At 39.8% G+C, this 20804-nt stretch overlaps 1 protein-coding gene across 2 annotated transcripts in view; it reads right to left on the bottom strand.

Annotated features, from left to right (window-relative positions):
• Window positions 1-139: 139 nt before the first annotated feature.
• wscd2 (WSC domain containing 2) overlaps window positions 140-20804 on the bottom strand; it is a 40493-nt gene continuing 19828 nt past the window's right edge. For both annotated transcript variants that reach the window (XM_067609909.1, XM_067609917.1), the window contains 8 exons: window positions 14947-15857; window positions 10882-10996; window positions 9117-9301; window positions 6770-6891; window positions 6510-6684; window positions 5436-5600; window positions 5132-5332; window positions 140-2034 (listed from right to left, as the gene is read on the bottom strand). In XM_067609909.1, coding sequence (XP_067466010.1) covers window positions 1682-2034; window positions 5132-5332; window positions 5436-5600; window positions 6510-6684; window positions 6770-6891; window positions 9117-9301; window positions 10882-10996; window positions 14947-15328 — 1698 coding nt within the window. In that variant the 5' untranslated portion in view covers window positions 15329-15857 and the 3' untranslated portion in view covers window positions 140-1681. The remainder of the gene's footprint in view (window positions 2035-5131; window positions 5333-5435; window positions 5601-6509; window positions 6685-6769; window positions 6892-9116; window positions 9302-10881; window positions 10997-14946; window positions 15858-20804) is intronic.

Here is a 20804-nt window from a genome sequence, read left to right on the forward strand (position 1 = left end):
CCATTTCGTCCGGCCCAGAAGAAGGCCAGCAGTGCCGCATCATTGCCTGAAGTGGCCCACTTCAATATGCTATCTGGGAATTGCCTTAAAATTTCCTCTATTTTTCATTTTCATTTGTAAAAAGTGATCATAGACATCATTTAATTTACTCATTTATTGGGTCATATCACATTACATTCATTCCATAGAAAATACATTCAGATGTGACACCTATGTTCAAGTGCCGGCTTGTCAATGAAAGCAAGAGCCAATAAAGTTTAAAGCATGTGTTAAAAATAGAAACAACTTCTCCTGTTTGCGTCTTGCAATACAAATATTTTTGATGTGTCAGCACACACTATAAAAATATATTTATATATTATACTGAAAATGGAAGTCAGTTTATGTTTCCTGGCTCTTAGTCACCAGTGTTTTTATTCATTTATATATTCATGTCTTTATTTATTTATATACTCGTTCATTTTTAAGCATGTAGCATACTGTAGCGCATTGAGTACCATTATAAGACGTGCTGCTTTATAAAATAGGAGCAGAATTTTTCACACTCTTGTGGACCTTTGAGATTTTTTTTTAAATCATGAAGAGTAAAAGTATCACTAGCTTTACTGTGTCGTAGCTCTTATTACAACAAAGCATTAAAAAAAACAAAAAAAAACAGTTTTCACATTCAGTATGATTAACTGTCATAAAATAAATCTAAAACCATTACTACTACTAAAGGAAACCTCCAATCTAAAACACAAGTCAGAGTGTAATGCCTAATTCCTTGGTGATCTTTGGGGGCAAGTGTTGCACGGCAAAGTGCTTTTTGGATTTCTGCATCGAGTCCAGTGTTAAGAAAACAACTTCAAAACCAAATTAGTCAACATGTGCACTGCACACCAGAGATAAATAAATGCTGCAGAGATAAATCCTCTTCTCTCCTTCAGTCAGTGCCTTCAAGAGGGATTATTCATCTTCTTGAATATGAGGAGCTGAGAATTGAGTTCCTTACATCTTCATCATCAAAAACATAATTTCTCTTACATACAGTAAGTTGAATAACTTCCAAAAACTTGGAAACAAACAGTATCATCATCAGGTAGTTATAGCCTGCATATTGCATTTTTCCCTCCAACAAAGGGCTCAGATTTTGAAGTTTTCAGAGAACTTCATGTATAAAATAGTATTGTTCTGTAACTGTTAGCAGCAGAAAATTTTAATGTTTTGATTTTTTTCACTTTTGCACAAAATAAGCTCGTATCATACACTTAACAGTATGCTATTACATCTTTTGGATGACATGTTTTTCCACTGGCAACAAAGCACCCAGCACAGTCAGAAGTGCCTCTCTGTGGTCACAGCTATTGTACCTTCTTCATGTTAAGGCATGTGCACATGCCCACACAGCACATGTGCATAGAGCGAGATAAGAAGTGCTTTTCATTCAGCCAAATAAAAAAAAGCCTCTTCTATTAACACATGGAGCCATTATTACCTAAGTTGAACAAAAAATGAAAAAAATGTGAATAAAAAATGAATATAGGAGGAGAGAGACTGATTTCTTCCCACTATAGCGTCAACCTATGTTGAAAAAAATTGAAAATACAATTTGGGTGATGCAATCCTACAAAATATGGTGCAGAGTCTGTTGACAGAACAGTCCAATTAAAAGGGAAACAAGGGGATCACATACTGTATATCATCTTGGCATGTATTCGTCTGGAACTCCAGACATCTTTCTTTTCTTCAAGGCAGCGTCTACTGTTCTGATCAGTTCATTGATGCTAGCTCGCATTTCCAGAGTGTACGGGTCATATTCAAGTTTGCGTAGCCCTGACCGCTTGAAGTTGCCATCCTTCTGGCCCTCGACGCAAAGCAGACGGTCCTCAGAAACCTTCAGACCCAAAAACTGGACCATCCCCTTGAGCTGGGAGAACAGGTCCCTCTTCAGACCCTCAAAGTGGACCACGTGGACGCTCTTCCCGTAATGGAGCCAGTCCAAGGTGTGGGACGCCCACCAAGGAGCGTAGTTCTTCACAAACTCGGGCCACTCTGCAGGACGAATGAGAGTACAGAAAATAAATAAATAAGGACATGTGTTTGGCAATGCACCAAATAAATTTAAATATGGGGGACAGAACTCACTCAGCTTTTCTTACTGATGAAATCAAGTCGCAAATTTATCAAACTTCTAAGAATTAAACTTGAGAATGATCTAAACAGCCAACTTAGAAGTAAATTGTTCTTAGCTAAAACTGAAAAATAAGACACATTTACCAATATTAATTAAGTGAAGTGTAAGAGTTTTTTTTCCTTTCGGCAAAGTGACATCAGACAGACAGACAGGAACAGCCAAAAAGACAAAGATTTACCCTTCAACTGCCAAATTGTTCATTTTTAAAATTATTTTATGTGTTAAATATTTTATATCTCCAATAAACATGAAATTAAAACATATGTGTATAATATATATATATATATATATATATATATATATATATATATATATATATATAGGGATGAAATAATAATAAATTGGTTGAAATGGAGACAAATGGAAAAAAATTAGAGAAGGGATTACATGAAGATCTTATGAAAGTGACTGCAAGTTGCAAGGCTTAATTGTTGTTGTTTACACCTCTCATAAATGAAAAAAGGTGTAACATCCTATGAAACACGTGTTTGGAGATGAACGCCTACAAGAAGTGAGCAGCTGTAAAGGAAGTGTCTTTGCAATGCAGCCATCTAAGACACTAACAGACCTCTAGAGTGCTCTTAAATATAGATCTGCAACCTTAAATCAATATAAATTTGCCACAATTGCTTTTAGTGAGTAGAAAAGTTTAAAAAATACAGGCTCCTATCTTAAAACAAAGCATTATTGAAAAGCAAAAATGATGGTAAATAAGATAAGTGACAAACTTAAAAGTCACAAAGGGAAATGAAATGAAGGGGAAGTGAGAGTCAAGATAGCCAAACATTGATGTCATTTAGCTTGAGAGGTCTGGAGACAGCCTGGCAGGACACATGAAGTCATTTCTGAAATGTATGGATGGTAAAGTCGGACATTCTTGATCATCTCTAAAACTGCACACTCACTGTAGGGCTCTTCTTTTGCAGATTCATCTGCTTTTTATTCACTGATAATCTACTGGTCCATAAAAGCACCGGTTGGCTGGAGCTGTGCTGCATTAGCACGCATCTTTACGGTGAGGAGAGCATGTCGTTAAAGTTTAAAGCCTGCTGAGTTTGCAAGCGCCGTCTCAGAAACCAATGTGAGAGGCAACTTTAGTAACACAGTGGACATAATATTATATACTGCATACTGCAACACAACCAGCTGTATAGAAACACAGGAACTGCATCTCTGATGGCATTGTTCTGCTAATGTTTCATTGAATCTCTAATCTAGCTGACGTACTTCTCTGTTCTTAGAATTCTGACACCAGAATAAAGGGGTTTGCGTACAAGCCTTTCACACGGGAAAATAACACACTGTACTTTGGAAAATGACAAGCCCTCAAAAATAAGTTACACTTGCCCCTGAGTTGACTTTATGGAGCTGCACTGGTAGCTATCAGTGTCTGTAACATCATCTGAGCCCCACAGTCTCCCTCTGCAGAGGTGAATGCATCAAATCGTACATGTGGCGCCCCGTACACAATGTCACACTGACTCTCAAACTGGGAGCTTCTCTCTGTATTCGATGTGGCAGCTGTCAAAAAGCCCTTCTCTTACTGATGTCACCGCATCATTACCCCACCAACAGAAGGAATAAACTTGCATTGGAAACGGCAGGCCAAATGTGCTGATGCTTACACAAAGAGAGACAACTGCTGGGTCGGCAATTCTCCAGCCTCTGGAAAATCGATTAAACCTCAGAGAAAGTCAGAGAGACGATACGCGGACCAGACAAAACCAGTTGCCATGGTTACAAAGACATAGTTGGGTGGGTGGACGTACTGAGGGAAGAGGAATATGCATGAAATATAAAGATATTTTAGCAAGGTGCATACAATCTGGCCTTAATTTAATGGCTACTGGACTCAAAGGTCTAACCTCTTCGATTTTGTAATGGACGATGACCTCTTATTGAAACATCTTTTATTCATTAAGTCGACGCAATAGGAAATTAACTTGAATAAACTGTGCTGACAAATGATCAAATGGTTACACAATGCAGTGTGACACACTGGGAGCTAGACAAAATTTCCACTGCACAACAAAATGGACAAATTAAGACTGCAAAAAAAATGCAGTACACATACATCTTAATACAATTTATATTCTATCAATAAGAATAGAAATCAAGCAGCTATTAATTCTTTCAGAAATTCAAGAAAGGGGGGATTTCTTGTACTTGTTAAACATAATCTTTGTAAAAGTCATTATTATTTATATATTCTTGAATGCACTGTACAATAAAGGACCTGTGCACAAAGCTGTTCCCACATGCCAGCAGCTTCCTTAAGTGTCTTATCAGCACAACTGGGAAGATTTATATGAAAATTCTAGACATCTTCTCCACACGTAAGACACACACACACACACACATAAACATTTTCTAATCTGGATGAGAGCTTGAGGAACAGGCTGGTTTTACCAGGTCACACAACTCATGATCACACTGAACCAGAGTGACGGAGGCTGTGTTCGGTTGGTTAATCGTTTCATTTCTCATTTCTGAGAACTAGCACGAAGACTGCTGCTGATCTGATGTTAAAAATGTGTTCTTCGGCCACATTGGCCAATGTGGTCAACACCACCAAAAAAGCCCTCAGTGTTTGCTCATTTCCTCCATTTCCTTCCATTTCCAGTTCACTGGTAGTTTGTTATTCTCTCTATTTTCTGAGTAAAGATTCAAAATATAACAGAGTATAAATATTAACCTCCTTCTGTGAAATTTCAATGAAGGGGTTCAATGGCTGATGAAGTAACCGCAGACTAAAACTGTGCTGAGAAGGACAGAGATGCAGCGAACCTATCTATATACCCCATTGTGCTTGCAGTAACTTCAAATATTTTCCACTTGTTTGAAGGCTTTTAACAGATTTTACATGTACTCAAACAGCACATAAAAGTCTTTGTATTTGCTTGAATTATGATTACAGGATGCATTATTAAATACAATGTAAAATATTATAGCTACCTTTCCCTCTCCAGTGAGCCTGGGAGGCAAATCCAATGTGTCCTCCATATTTGCGGTTAAACTCTGCCATGAGAGCTTTGTAGGGGTTTCGGATCATGAGGATGCTGGAGTCGAAGGCTTCAATCTCCTTCCTGCCGCTCTCATGTGTCTTAATGCAGATAGTCCTCCCACTCCGCCAGTGGTCCCTCTCCCCTTTAAATCCTGTGAAACGATGACACCCCACAAACATTTAATCCCCAGAGGTGCAATGATGAGTGAATGTGTTTTGGTTTTTTTATCATGTCAGATAAACGTTAAAGCCTACCTTTATTGTAAAGGGAGCCATCGAAGTAATAGCTGCCAGTGTAGAAGCCAGTGGCGAGCTCTATGAGGTGGCGAGCCCAGGTGTTGCCGGCTCCAGGGAAACTGGCGAGGGCCACCAGCTGTTTGGCGTGAGTGGGGAGGAAGTGTCGGTCCATGCAGCGGTTATCTGAAAAAAAAGGACAAAGACCAACAGCCTATATTATTGATTTGTTGCATGTATAGATTTACGGATAAATTCTACAGTGACAAACACGATCTGTGCTTTGAAATGTGGGGTGAAAGACAGTCAAGTATGACTGATTGAACAAGTTGTTCGACAGCAGAAGAGGAAGAAAGAAAAAGAATTGTTGTGTTGAAACATTGAAAACTGGTACAAAGACATTTCACATCATTAGAGAAAGAGTCAAATACTGTGAAACAGACACATACTGGTGTTTTTTTATTGTGGGTAGCTTGGCTAATCTCTCTGTACTAATGGTAAACTCGTTTGTTCAGCTGCAGAAACCTGAGGTAAAAATAGATGACGGGAAGAATTAGAAGTTCACTTCCCTCTGCAACTTGTTTATGTTTTTGTTTTTTTTTTTTTTGCTATATGTCTCCTTTTTTGTTTACTGGCTCCAGCATTTTTGCTGATCCCAGCCACAGCTGTCTGGTGCACTGAGGAAACGCTGCCCACAATGACGCATTCAGCTCACTGATGGCGAACTGATCCTTGACTTTTGGGTTTGATAAAAATACTTGGGAATAAAACAAACCTCATAATGATAAATCAGCTGATATTTGTTTGTTTTTTACCTCACATAAACATACATGAAAAATATTTTTTAAAGACCCATCATAAAGATATGTCTGGGGCAGAAATACAACAAAAATATATAAAACTTCAATTAAAATATATATATACAGTATATACTAGTTAGGTTCTAGTACACACACACAGGTATGAAAAACAGCACAAGTCAAACACAGGCTAGAGTCACTGTGAACGTGCTCATATGTATTTCCTGGACGCAGCGTTTAGTTTCCTGACATGTGTCTCATTGCAATGTGCTACAATGAGCCACCAAACTTTTACCTGGAACCTGCGTCTGGTACACAACAAAGTACTCGTCGTTCCCACAGCTCTCGAACTCTTCCCCGTGGCAGTGGTGGAGACACATTTTCTCATCCTCCGGCTCATGAAGGGAAAAGAGAGGAGTCGGGAAGCCGCAGTGACATCGATCTCCAGCCAGGACAGCCAGCGACTTCTCCTGAAACACAACTGCCATTACACACTGAAGACACATTTATACATGCCACTGACTGTACAATGCATGAATACACACATCCCCTCACCCTTTCCGTGCACATGTCGACACACTTGTCCACAGACATGTTTTGGATGACCGCGCTGAAAGGAAGCGCCAAAGTCACATTGTCTGGCTTGTGGAAACACCCCTTAAAAATGGCACTGCCATCTGAAACAGACAAATCAGAGTGTTACTCACAAACAGGGCAAAAAAAAACACAATATACTCCAGTTTTATGGTTACTGAACACAGTTTCCATCAGTTTGGCCTCTATCCACTGACCCCTGATGATGAGATCCCACTGGGACAACCCCCCCAGTCTATTGAGGCCCTGGTCTGAACCAATACCATCACTCACATCCCTGCAGTGTGTTGATGACCTTTAACCCCGGGCCCTTTCACTGTACATTTCAGTCCGTCTGTGAGATAATGTTTAAAAAAAAAACAGCCTGAAAAGAGAACTGAATCATATCTGAAGTGTTAATCACAGTGTGTTTGCAGGCTGTGATGTGAGCACCATTACTTTCCTAGAGATTTGAAAACCACTGTTTTAAATCACATTAAACATAAACATCCATTTTACTTTTATTTTATCCTGTCAACATGTCAGCCACGCTGACATACGTATGAGACTGTCTCCGCTGTCAATGGACTGTTAAGCATTAATAAGGAAGGAAGGAAACCAAAAAGCTTTTTACTGTGACAGATACCATGATGAAGACAGCTTGCTTGCTCAAACATCGCTGAATAAAATATGCAAATGGGGCAATGTGTCTGCAGTATTCATTTCTATTTAAGTTCAGGCTGCCAATACCAGTACCTCACCAAGACTGGAGCTCATGTCTGCTTTCCTTTACTGAAGGCATTAACTCTCAAAGCTATGCGCCTTTAAAACAAGGTACCTCTTTGCAAATCAGCTCTAGCCATGTGAGCGCACCTAATGTTTTATTTATTTTTGACCTTTTTCTCTGACTAAAAGTTACATTTTTAATGTCATGTCCATTTTTCTCCTCATTTCCCTACAGTATATCTTAAGTGCATCCTCTTTGTGTAATCTTTCTTTGCCCTTGCAAGTGGCATTGCTTTTTAAGTTGTACTGACATACATTTTTTGTGCTCTGTTGACTGGTGTATATGCGGCATCCAAACATGTATCACAAACAAGGTCTTGAGAAGCAAATAATAGATCATTAACACAAATATGCAGCAGATGAAACATTATCCTTCTGCTTTGCTAACATATAGATGGAAGCAAAGGAAATTAATTCAGAATAATATATATGCGTGATTGGAATTTAAGTTAACATTTACTGAAAACTGGATCGTGTGACCACGATGGTACTCAAGTGGCAAAAAACGCAAAACAGCCACTTCGACACATTTTCTGCGTTTCCTCTTTGATGATCTCAGTAGGAAACACATGATGGGAATCGGGGTAAGAGGTGAAAACACAAACAGGAAGAGCTTACTCAGTTGTCTGATAGATTGCAAACAGAAGGAGGAAAAGCAGAAATGAAAATAATAATAAACAAACAGAACTGAACCAAAAAAAGAACTGGACCAAGAAAAGTAAGATTATTAAACTCTATCCAACACTACTACCAGATTATTTCTCAGAAAAGAAAAGTGAAATGACGAAGGCAACGATGGTTTTGAAAAGGTACTTCATTTGTAGCTGGGACTTTCTTAAAAATCACAGCAATAGTACCAAAGAAAGAACTAAACCATTTCACACTATGAAACAGGAAATGAGGTCCCTTCCCTTTTTCTAATAATTCCTTTGTTCACTTCAGTTTTCCAGTAGCAGGCAGCGAGTATTTTAGATGCAGACCACGGCAGGCTGAGAGAGGCAGGTACTGTAGCACAGCTATCCCAGGAGGGAGGCTAACACAACAGAGCAGTCTGCTCCCGACTGTGGCATTAACCCAAAATTAAACAAATATTTTCCCTCAAAACAGCCAGGCTTGCTACATTTCTGCATCAAAACAGCATGTTTGTACCTCAGTGGATACTGTCAAGTATACAGTATCCTCAGATCTGCTCAGGCTTTTTCAGTACATGGACATACGTTTTGCAAATTATTCAATGTTCAATTATACAATTCAATATTTCTGTTTTTTTACCTCTGCAAAGAAGAGGGTGACAGTAATTGCCGACATACAATATATGTATAACATATATAGCACTGAACCAGTCAAACATTTAGACACACTTTCCCATTCCCTTGAATGAGAAAGTGTGTCCAAACTTTTGACTGGTATTGTATATGCATGCCCGTGCTCTCTTGGGTTTACTTGATAGCCCTGTGGCTGTCAGTGTGTGTGAAGACCAGCACGTGGTTCCTATGAAGCCCAGGAGAGTTCTTTTGTTGTTGTTGTTGAGTGTCAGACTCACAGCGGCGCGCTGACTCCTGGCTCAGCTCCAGCCTATAGATGGACAGTCGGTTGGCTCCTCCGCACAGGTTGCTCTTCTCTCCTTTACACTCCATGTTGCACTCACTCTCCGAACAGTTGGGCGCCTGGATCTTGTGGCCACAGTAGCACTCTGCTCCAAACTCCAGACCTGCATACATATAACCTCTGGACAGAGAGAGGAACAAAGGATTGGCATCATTAGCGAAGACAGAGAGATTCGAGTGAATGATCTGAGCCTTCATTATGTGTCTTAATCCTTGACAGGCCAATACAGATTATTATGTAGATATAATCAATAAAAAACAAATAAATGAAGATGAGAACACATCCAAACATTACTCTGGAATAACATCTATCTTTGTTGATTGAAGATGAGAATAGTTATATGTGCTGTAAAGTTTGAAGCCAATTATAAATGACTGCAGCACATTTTCAAACTGAATCCATCACACAAAACCTCCTCTCTCTCCTACGGACCGCTTTCTGCTGCCTCACAGAGGATGCCACTCCCACGATGCCTTTCGGATGCAATTAGACGTCTAACACACCCCTCACACCAGACAAATCCCCTGGGCTGTCAATCAAATCCAAACCTTTGTGTGCTGCTACGTGCTGTTGCCCCTCATTTGTTTGTCTGTTTTTATTAACCTGCTGCTCTGGGAAAAGGAGGCGGGCGGGCTGCGAGAAGCAAGCGGGAGGAGGAAGAGCCTGAAAACAAGCGACTCTCTTTGCTTCTATTCTCCACTCTGTGAATCAGTGATGGGTGTAATTCAATGCATCCGATAGAGCCGTCCCCGGTATTCCTCAGAGGGGAGAAAAAAAGAGGTGAGAGAAAGATGGCAAGGTAGCTGAGAGAGGAAGACAGGATGTGAGGAAAGAAGAGACAAATGGAGGAGAGCAGCAGAGAGCACTCAAAGTGATAATGAGCTACATGAAAATGAATGAATGACATTCATAGCAGGACTTCCTCCAATTTGGTAGAAAGAGTTGTGACAGAAAAACAGCATATAACCAAAAGTATGTGGACACAAATCACACTCATATGTGATTGTTTAACATTTCGTTTTAGACCAATATGTTGCTATAAGTCTATAAGCCAAGTTTGGAAACTGACTGCAAGGATTTCGCTCTATTGCAGCCACATGAGCATCTCTGAGGTTGGCTAATGAAGTTGGAGTATAAACTTTGGCTTTGGCTCATCTCCAAAGTGTTGGATGGGGTTGATGGGGTCATGTTTCTGTGCAGGACTCAGAAAAACAATTTCTTTATGGAGCTGGTTTTGTGCATGGAGTTACTGTCATGTCTAAACTAACAAGGACATTGTGGTGATAAACCCTCAGATAATAATTATCACCCAATGTGAGTTGTTTTATTTATATACTATGTATGCAAATGTGACTTTTCTTTATCAGGTGGACACAAATAGGCAACCACTAATTGTATAATGCAATTTCATGTGAGTATTTATAGCTTGCTGCACTGCCCGAAACTGGACACACGAAAAAACCAATCAATGCATGTTTAAGATTTTCCTTAATTAGAATTGATTGGCCTCGCCCAAACCATGAAAAACAGACTCCCGATGAGAAAGCACCTTTTAACAACAGTCAGGTTTTTCCATTTCCATTATTCTGGACTATCAGCTCTACTTTACATCTCATCCCTGACAGTAAGCATGAAAAAGAGAGAAAAAAAAGAGAGATATCTAATGGACGAGTGTTTTTTGTTGTTTGCTGCTGTCGTACCTTTCTGCACAGTTGTCCTGGCAACGGAATACAGTCATTTTTTTGTAGTCAAAAAAGGAAACTCCTCTCAGCGCTCTTTTCTGTGTGTCATCAATGTAGCAGCCGATATACTTTGCTGAAAAAGATTTAAAAAATAAAAAAATTTGTTAGTCATGTTTGCAGAAAGACAGACACTTATATGGTATATACATAGCGTATACAGCGTTCCAAGCATTAGATTTTACTTCAGCTACTATACAATATTGTTAAAATCATTTTTAAAACAGCCATTTGACCATTTGTAAGAGAGTAAAAAACTGGACACTGCTCACAACAGTTTCCTCCTCACAAGCCTACACAGTGTGGTATCAGAGCACAGGAGGAGTCCAAACTGGGGCAGAATCTTTATTTATTTATAAAGACACACATCCCCTTCTAGTGGCCTGTAACTGTAGTGGCAGTCATCTCTCTGCATTTTTCAGAAGTGCGTGGGGGTTGGGCTTCGGTGAACCTCTGCAGAGGGATACAGCAGTCCTTCAGCGGCTTCTTCTCTCTCATCAAAACACTGTTCCCCTGTTATACCGAGCTACACAAGCTCTGCTGCACCTTTAACAAACAAACCCCTCGCCATCTGTGCTGTGCCATTACCCCTCTGAGCCTCTGTTAATAGCTAAATGGGGGGTGGGGAGGGGAGGATGGGGGGGGGAGCATAGTCCTAGTCCCCTGCATTACTTTAATTGTTATGGTTTAAAGGCCTGCATTTGAGCAGCATGTGGTGTGCTGCATGACTCAGCTGTAATCTTTCTCCTAACTATTGTTCAAATGGAAAATAATCTGCTTTATGATGAAGGGAAATGCTGATTTAAAGGAGGCTGAAACTCCACTATGAAAAGAATATTTCTGCTCAGTATGACATGAGGGTAAAAGATGAATAAACAAATGCAACTGATGTGTCCGTAGTATTATTATTATTTGGTCAAATGTTCCTCAATAACCTTACTGTAACTGCTGGATCATATTAACTAACGTCAACAGTGTTTCAGTTTTATTTCTCCTGCTTATCATTCCAGTCTACTCCTGTTTTTTTTTCCCTTCTGTACAGTATGCTTCTGTGCTATTGCACCATACAGCACAAATGTGTTTATGTGCTGCGGTCGGCATCTTATGCTGCAATATTCCCTCCAAATGGAATTTGGAGCCAGTGAGAATGAGTGCATTTGGAGGGAGAGGAGGGGAGGAAAGAAAAGTCTCTTAACCCTAACCTTACAGAAACCTGAAGATAGTTGAGACTGCAGAGTAATGAGTGGTGCTGCTGGATGTATGAGAGCAAACGCTGAAGCTACTAATTACTCTATCATCACGTTCAGCTGCAGTCTTGTGAGGTTTCAGAAAGGAAAGGATGGGAGGGGAGGAGGAGGAGGACTGAGCCAGACTGAGAGACTTTCATTTGATTAGATAACCCAAAGCTTGAGTGTACACTATAAATATGTTTGTTTGGCCCTGATTTGGGGAAAAAAACAGTGTAAACACTATCCTAGTTAGAAAAACATTGTTCTTTGATATTCTACACTGGGTGCTATACAATACTCTGACGCAGATTTTGTAATAGAATCACTTATTTATTTTCCCAACCAGCTTGATCCTGCTCAGGCTCACAGAGGTCGGAGTCTCTCCCGGAGTATACTGGGTTAAAGTCAGGAAAACAGTCTCCCTCATGTAGTCATATAGCTAATGCAGACATACCAGCAATCACTTACACGTTTGTGTCAGATTTATGGGCAGTTCACAATCTCCACCTTCCTGTACTGCAATCCGGACAGAAACCAGAAACCAACACACCCACAATGGGGTTATAATCAAATCCTGGTGTTATTTATGGCTATTCAGTGTGTCTTTTAAGATGATATGAATGTAGAGCTGCAACGATTAGTTGATTAATTGATTAGTCGATCAACAGAAAATGAATCACCAACTATTTAGATAATCGAGTAATTGTTTTGAATCACGTTTTAAGAAAAAATGCAAAAATTCTCTGGTTCCATCTTCTTAAATGTGAATATTATCTGGTTTCTTTAGTCTTCTATGACAGTAAATTGAATATCTTTGGGTTGTGGACTGTCAGTCAGGACAAAACAAGACATTTGAGGTTGTATCTTGGAGTGGAAACTGTGATAAACATTGACTAAATGACTAATTGATTAATTGAGAAAATACATCACAGAGGGAGGAAAATATTTTTGCCATTTTCTTCAGATGTCCTACTGGAAATGAGTTTCAACTGAAGAAATTTGTGAAGTTTAGTTTATTTATGTTGGTGATTGATGATGCTGATGGGAGATTTTTCTCACGTCTTAACACCAGCGGCCTACGTACATTTACTCAAGCCCTTTACTACAAATTTGAGGCACTTGTATAACTTAATGCTACTTTATATTTCTACTCTGCTACATTTCAGCGGGAAATATTGTACATTTTACTCAACCACATTAATCTGAGAACTTTAGTTACTTTGCACATTAAAATTAAAAAACATGATAATCTCATAGGATACATTGCTACAGATGAGGCCAACGGTGTATAAAGCAGTTTAAATTAACTCCATCTCCACCAGCTTTAATACTGAAATACTGCTTACATGTCAATGCATGAGTAATAATAATCCAACGATATGATATATTTAATATTTTACTCTCTGAAAGGAGCCATTCTGTTTAACGAGTAGTTGTAATTTTGATACTTTAAATACATTCTGATAATGATACTTTTACTTAATTAAAGCTTGAATGCAGGACTTTTACATTTAACATGATATTTTTACATTGCAGTATTAAAACTTTTACTTAAGAAGTATTTCTTCCACTACTGCCAAACACTTTTCTATTTTGTCTCTTCATGGAGAGAGGAGGTGGACTCCACAGTGCTGACTGTTTTTAATAATTTATACTTTATCCAACAGTGCAGAAAGTCTTTGACAGGGTAAGAGGAGCAGAGAAGAGGAAGCAAGAACAAAGCCAGGAGTAAATTACATCTTCTGATCAGCTTATTTGATCGTGCTTTGTTTGGACAGAAATAAGAAAGCAGGATATTCATGCCATCCAGGGTCAGACATTTTGGCTCTGGACACTTCCTGTCCTCACAACCCTGTTTTCAAAACCTTTTGTGTTTTTGATAAGAGGTCACATGCTAGTACAGTAAACAATCTCTGAAGGGGATTTGTAGTCACACAGTTTATAAAAACTGTAAATTATTAAATCATATAGATGTTGTGACTCCACTGTTGCAGCTCAAGTGCAGCTGGACATGTGCTGAGCAACACAAAGCCACAGCTCAAGCACAGTGAGTGGGATCCTTGAGGGGTTCTCTTTGAGACAAGATAGAGGACTTAATCATCATCTCTCTCAAGAGATTTCCTACGTGGTCAATTACAACCAGAAATTCTCAGTCATTAAAATGGTCCAGTTTGTAATCAGAGATTACTTTGGATCAATTTCACATTAACATGAAGTGTTAGAGGGACAAAAGCTGCCAGCATGTTTTCCAGCGGATGCACGTAATTAGTTAGACTGTAATAAAACATTTAAAATTCAGAATCCTCTTATAATTAGCTGAATATTCAAATTACCAACTATAACACAAATAATGTGAAGTTATTATAATACTATCAATATAATAATTATCCTAATATTGTAATAATTTACACACAAATTCAGTTAATGCCCCCTGTCTTAATGTTGCAATAGTGCAATTGTTTTGCAATTGTTGGCACATATTGTGATTATACCCTCATCTGAAAGTCGCTCAGCTAGCCAGTAAATTTTGTTTATGCCCTTGTTGATCTCAACAACTGTGTACTGCATTGTATTACTGTAATTTATTTTAATGGATTTTGTATGTTGGAGAAGCCAAGGGGGCGAATTTCAACCACTGTGGATGAGAAAGTAAAATCTTTAATAGTTTGCCAGCCCATTTTGAATTATGAGATGTGGGAGTAGATCTGAAGAAGCTCAGATGTTTGCTCTGGAAAACTGCCAAACTGAAAAAATACCACTGCAGTTGCATATTAAAGTATGTCTTGGTATGACCCACCTCTTCCATCGTCCATGTCTTTGGCGTTGCGTCCTTTAAGTGCACGGTTCCAGTTGCTGGTGTAGTCTTCACCTCTCCTCTGCGTCTCCTGGCCAGTCTTTTTCATCCATGGGGGGCCATACCTCCGGCCAGACCTCTGAGTCTCCTTAAACACTCTGCGCATGATGCCGAGCCCCCGATTGTCTGACGATGAGGTCCGGCTGCCCATCTCTAAAGCTACCGCAGAGTCCCGGCCCCCTCGAGCTCCGGGGCCACTGTCCCCGACAAAGCCTGAGTGCAGGAAGACGAGGCTCCCAGCGGTCAGGTAGAGGAGGATGAGGGAAAAGAAGCGGACAGGTTTCCTGCGGAAATAGCGCTGTATCTTCAGCAGAGGCTTGGCCATGCTGGCTCCCCCTGCCACTCAGACACACTCTCCCAGTGATGAAAACTCATAAAGCAGAAGAATCAACACCAGCTCTCCCTACTCCCACCATAAAAACCCCACTGGGCCCCAACTAAAATGAATACAGAGTCAGAAAAAGTGTCTTAATCCTGTATGAAGGTCGTCCAAACAATAGCATGACTTTTCCCTCATGTATGCCTCTTCAGTGTCACGAGGCAGACGCTTTACACCTGTGCACTATGCAGCTCTGGTGATAGTGTCCATGTGAGAGTCTCTGTGGGTTCCCGCTGACAGCCCAGCCCTAAGAGCCGGCTCTGGAGCCAGAGCATGAAAGGTGAGCGGCTCAGAGTGAAAGATGATCGCTCAACACTGCTTTCACTCCAGTTATCAGCCTACAGAGATGCCACTTTCTCCCACACTGTGCAGAAGGAAGAGGGTTTTATTTACCGGCGGAGCTGAGATCCTCTCGCCTTTGTGTGGTCGGCTATTCACTGAGACGATCCGAGAGAAGGAGGGCGTGACTCACCATCTGCAGTAAGGACACAAAAAAAGGAGGAACAAGTGCACATATGAGTAAGCTACATCTCACATGCAAAAGGAGAAATAACACAACCAAGTTATAAAAGAATGTAGTCAGTGCAACACGGAAAAACATCTCAAAATTCCTGCTAAGGTTTAAACCAATACAGGAACTGTCATCAGAGAGACAGAAAATGACCGTTCAAACAATACAATGGGTTTCTATTATAATGCTGCTGTTATGGAACTTAACTTTCTTGTGAACAGCAATTGAAACTGTCCTCATTCTTTTATTGTCTGTCAAACTCACATCAACGGAAATACACTATGTAACAGAGACAAGCAAAGAAAAACAAATTATAAGAATAAAAGTAATTAAATATCTGGGAAATGTGTCACTGTTGTTAGTTTATGCACCAAGAAGTCCGAACAGCTGCATTTCAACAAGCTCAGAGTTCTACAAGTTACATTATCTTTAATAAATCAGGTCAAACCGAAAGGGAATAAACAGAAACAAAGCTCTACCCTGCGGCATTTTCACTGATGTCTTTGGGATCTAATGTGAGTGGGAAGGGAGGGAAATTAAAAACATTAGTCAAGATGATGAGGTTTATAATAGTTTCTATGGATGTGTGGCAGGAAAAGAGCAAGTAGGCTCAAGTAAGTGACTTTCAAAGATTGCTGAGGTTAATAATCTGGGTATAAAAGGGTATCAAATTTGAATTTTTTTAAAGTCTAACTGAAGTCTCTACCCATCTGTTAAATCTAGAGGGTATAAGAGAAAGTGCTTTTCCTAAAAGAGACATTGTGCATTTATAATTCTGAGTTTTTAGACAGATTATTGCATTTTTGGAGGGGGGGTTTAAATCCTACAGCCTCCCTCAAAGAAGTCTCTGTTCGGGGACGAGCCCGGGAGGCTACAACTGGAAGGTGTAACGCAACACTGCTCAGGGTCAGGGAATTTTCCAGAGTGTTCGAGGGGACACTCGCCCTTGTGGTTTTCTGTCTGCCCCCAGGACAAATCTGCAGAATACTTGTCACTTGAAACCTAACTGGCGCTGCGGACCCCCCTCCCCCTTGGCTCTGTTTATCCTCCGGTAGTCTGGTAAGAGTCTGGGACCCTCAAGGAGAAAAAGATCGCATTCTGCTCATGTGATTGAACCTACAGCATCCGGACACAAAGACACTTCTCATCCTGACTGATCTCTGAAAACTTTGCCATCACATCCTGTTCAGTAACTTTTACCTACAAAGAAAAGGTGTTTTGTCTGCATTTTAATTATTCAGTGTTTTGTTCAGCTATAACTATGATCAAATCTCTTTTCCCAGGTCAAACTCAGTTCCAAAATGCCAAATACTAAATATTCAGCATGAAAAATGGAGGTGTTGCAGGTCATAATCAAGGTTAATAAAGAGAAAAAGAAAAAAAGAAAATCACATTAGTGGGGTTCATACTCAGGACATTGAAAACCAATATCAGAGTCTCATTTGTCCAGGCTTTACAGTTTGAAATTAAAAAGGAGAGAAACTATTGTCCTACAAATAATCGCTAATCGCTGGAATACTGTTAAAGCTTTACACTTGGCCACCACATTTTAAAAAATCCTCTATCGTTGCCTGAGAAAACTGATATCTCTCATATTTGGCCTCAAAATGAAGCCAGCGCCAGCAGCCAGTTAGCTTAAACACACAAAGACTGGAAACAGGGGGAAACAGCTAGCCTGGCTCTGTCCAAAAGTAAAACTATCTGACTAGCTCCTCTAAATCTCACTAATTAACATATTATATCTTGTATGTTTAATCGTTGCAAAATCTGAGGTGTAAAAACGACACATGGTTTTACAGGAGGTTATGTGCTAGACTATTTCTTGCAAATCTTAACACTATGCCAAGCTAAGCTAACTGGCTGCTGTCTATACAGTTACATATTTAGCAGGCATGAGAAGGTATCAAGCTTCTCATCTCTGCAATTAAGAAATTATTTCCCAAAATGTCAAACTACTCTTGTTAACATCTTTGTCTGAAACATCAAAGAATTTCTGAATTCCCATGAACAGCCTTGACTCCACAAGGATTCACATACTGTATGCCGTAATATATCATAACTCCACGTATTAATTTCTACAGCTTAACAGCTGTATTTATACAGCTGTTGAGCAATGACAGTATTGAAAAGTGACTCCTACACTTTCTGTAAACATGACAATTTTTCAGTCCTGTGCCAGTATTTTGATGATTCATCATCAAAATGATTCATATTTCAGGATGAACGAGATACAGTGACTCTAAAGCAAGCTGGTCTTTGTTTCAAACTGAATAATTTGTTTGCCTTTGAGAAATCGAATCATATCTAGGTTGGGTTCCCAACGGGGTTACAAGGTCTAAAAAGGAAAATAAGCTGTGCCTATTACTCCTAATGTGGAGAGAAACAAGTATCCTGAAAATGTGTAGCAGCCTCCTGGTCATAAGCAAAAATGCACAAGAGAGCATTGTTTCATAACAGGTCATGTTGTGGTGGCTACAGCTACACAACAGTGAAGGACTTTTGTACTGAAAACACAGTTAGCAGGTTCATGAGGGTAAACAAATAGGAGAAAATTTCACGAGGATACATGTGACAGCACTCCTCTCACGTATGCCACAGGGCCACACACAGGTTAATTGCTGGCGTTAATAATTCATTTCCCCCCAGTACTTACAGCTAATTTGCAGGTTCAAATGACAGTAACAAGAGAGAGGATGGACTCTGTTGCAAATGTATGGAGACTAACATGCTGATGTTTATCAGATACCAATTCCACCATCTAGTTTTAGTGTGTATTTAGCATGCTAACTAATTTACATTAATATATCTTGAATATTTGTACCAAATAGCGATCCATCTAATAGTTATTGAGATATTTCACTCAAAACCACAAATGTGAACAACAAGGTGGCCATAGAGAAAAAGTCAGGGGATCACCAAAGTCAGTAGGATTCATCCTCTGGGAGGAATGAAAGTTTGTATTAAATTTCATGGTAACTCAGCCAATATTTTGTGGGATCAGTCTGGGCCAAAGTGGTGAACCAACTGCCTAGAGCCACACTGCTATCAATCTCAGTTAGCTACACTGTCTGCAGCAGTATTAATTACAGATTCACATACTGTAAGTTTGTGCTACTAAAAGCAACTACAAGTACTTCATTCACACTTAATCCTACAAACAAGACTAGTGGATAAATATCAGTCATGGCACTCATAAACAGACTGACAGGGGAAGAGGAAATAGGAGAGATAGGAGGTGCCGCAGAGGTCTTTTTGCCAAATCATGGCAATTACTCAAGTGAAGCGGACATGAACTCACTGACTGACCATTAATTCACATTCATATTAAATGAGCCAGCAAATATTTAATCAGAGCGGATTTAGGGGAGGAAACGTCAAAGTTAATCTTTGGTGAGCAGGCCGACAGCCAGCTCGGCTTGTGCTGTAGGCGAATGGCTCTCCAAGTCAATCCATAAATATTATTCATATCTGTCCTGGGACTCATTGACCAAGAACAGCACTGAGCAAGGCTGAGCTGTGGTTGACTCTGTGACACTCCTAACTGTGACTGTCAGCTATCTATGACAACTAGTGGGTTCAACCAACAACCAGTCACCTTACTTTAAGAAACAACTAACTGTGCAATGACAGGGAAGATACCAGCAGTAAAACATTTCCAACAGTATGATTATACATTAATTTAAAAGGTTTTGAGGTTCTTATGGTCTGAATAAATACACAAACAGAATCTACCAAGGAACAGACAAACTGCTGATGATACAATAGATATAAAGTATAAAGGAACTTAAGAGGTTAAATATTTAGATGTTGGATATTTCACCACCATATAAAATATGTTGTTTAGTTACATGATTCTACAGATGTAATCAATTTCCATTCCACCATCTTTCCATTGCCAAAAATTCTTTTCAGTCCAACGTGGGTGAGGCTTTCTCACAGCTAGACCTCCGAATCCCCAGTGCAAATCACACCATCTGAAATAAATTAGTTGTGATATTCTCCTTTGTTTTAAAATGGGTTTTCACAGTGGTAAAAGTTGGGGGGTAAAAAACACCATAACAGGAAAATAACTGTATGGTGAAATGTCAGTCAGGTTATGTTGGTCCACAAAGCTAGCACTGATAGTCATTAAAATAAGCTTCTGGAGGGAGGAAACACACAGTATTGTGACATTCAAATGGTGAGTATTAACAGTGGCAGGAAGAAGAGGTTATCAGGTGCACCGGCTTTAGTGGGAAAGGAAACAATTTGTCCGTTTTTTAACTCCCGGCTTGCGTCATATGCACAGTCTCATCCTGTAAAAGCACTGTGCTGCACTGTAACATGTAGGATGTCTTCAGCACTTTAGCAGCAGAGGGGTTAACAGCGTTACTGCAGCAGCCCTGACCCTCCCCTCACCCTGGGGCCCGTCTTTCCGCTCTCCTGGTGTGTTTGGCCTGCCAGTGCACATTAGCAGTGTTTGTCAAATCAAATCAAACTGAAGATCACATTCCTCCCCCGGTAATAACACTGGCCATGCTTACATTGAAGTTCACAGCAGCGTTCTTCATATTCTTCACTGATACCCTGATGCCCCATTACTTACCACCACCAGCAGAGCATCTCTGATTTTTTTAGCTCATAATTTTTGCTGAAAAATACAATTTATTAGTACAATATATCCATGTGTGTCCTGTGATTAGGTTTGTATTGAGTAAGCATATCAATAACAATAAAACTCACGGTCACTCCAAAGTTTACATTTTTAAAATGTAAACTTGTTACAGTAAGAAAAAGTATTTGAAAGACTTCTCTGTCTAGCAAAAGACTGCAGTTCACACGTTATAATGAGAAAGCTCAGATAAACCAGTTAAATGCCAAACTTTTGCTGCTCTGCAGACCAGATTCAAGCGGCTCACTCAGCACAGATGG

This window comes from Thunnus thynnus, chromosome 2 (genome assembly GCF_963924715.1).
Source record: "Thunnus thynnus chromosome 2, fThuThy2.1, whole genome shotgun sequence".
Lineage (NCBI taxonomy): Eukaryota > Metazoa > Chordata > Actinopteri > Scombriformes > Scombridae > Thunnus > Thunnus thynnus.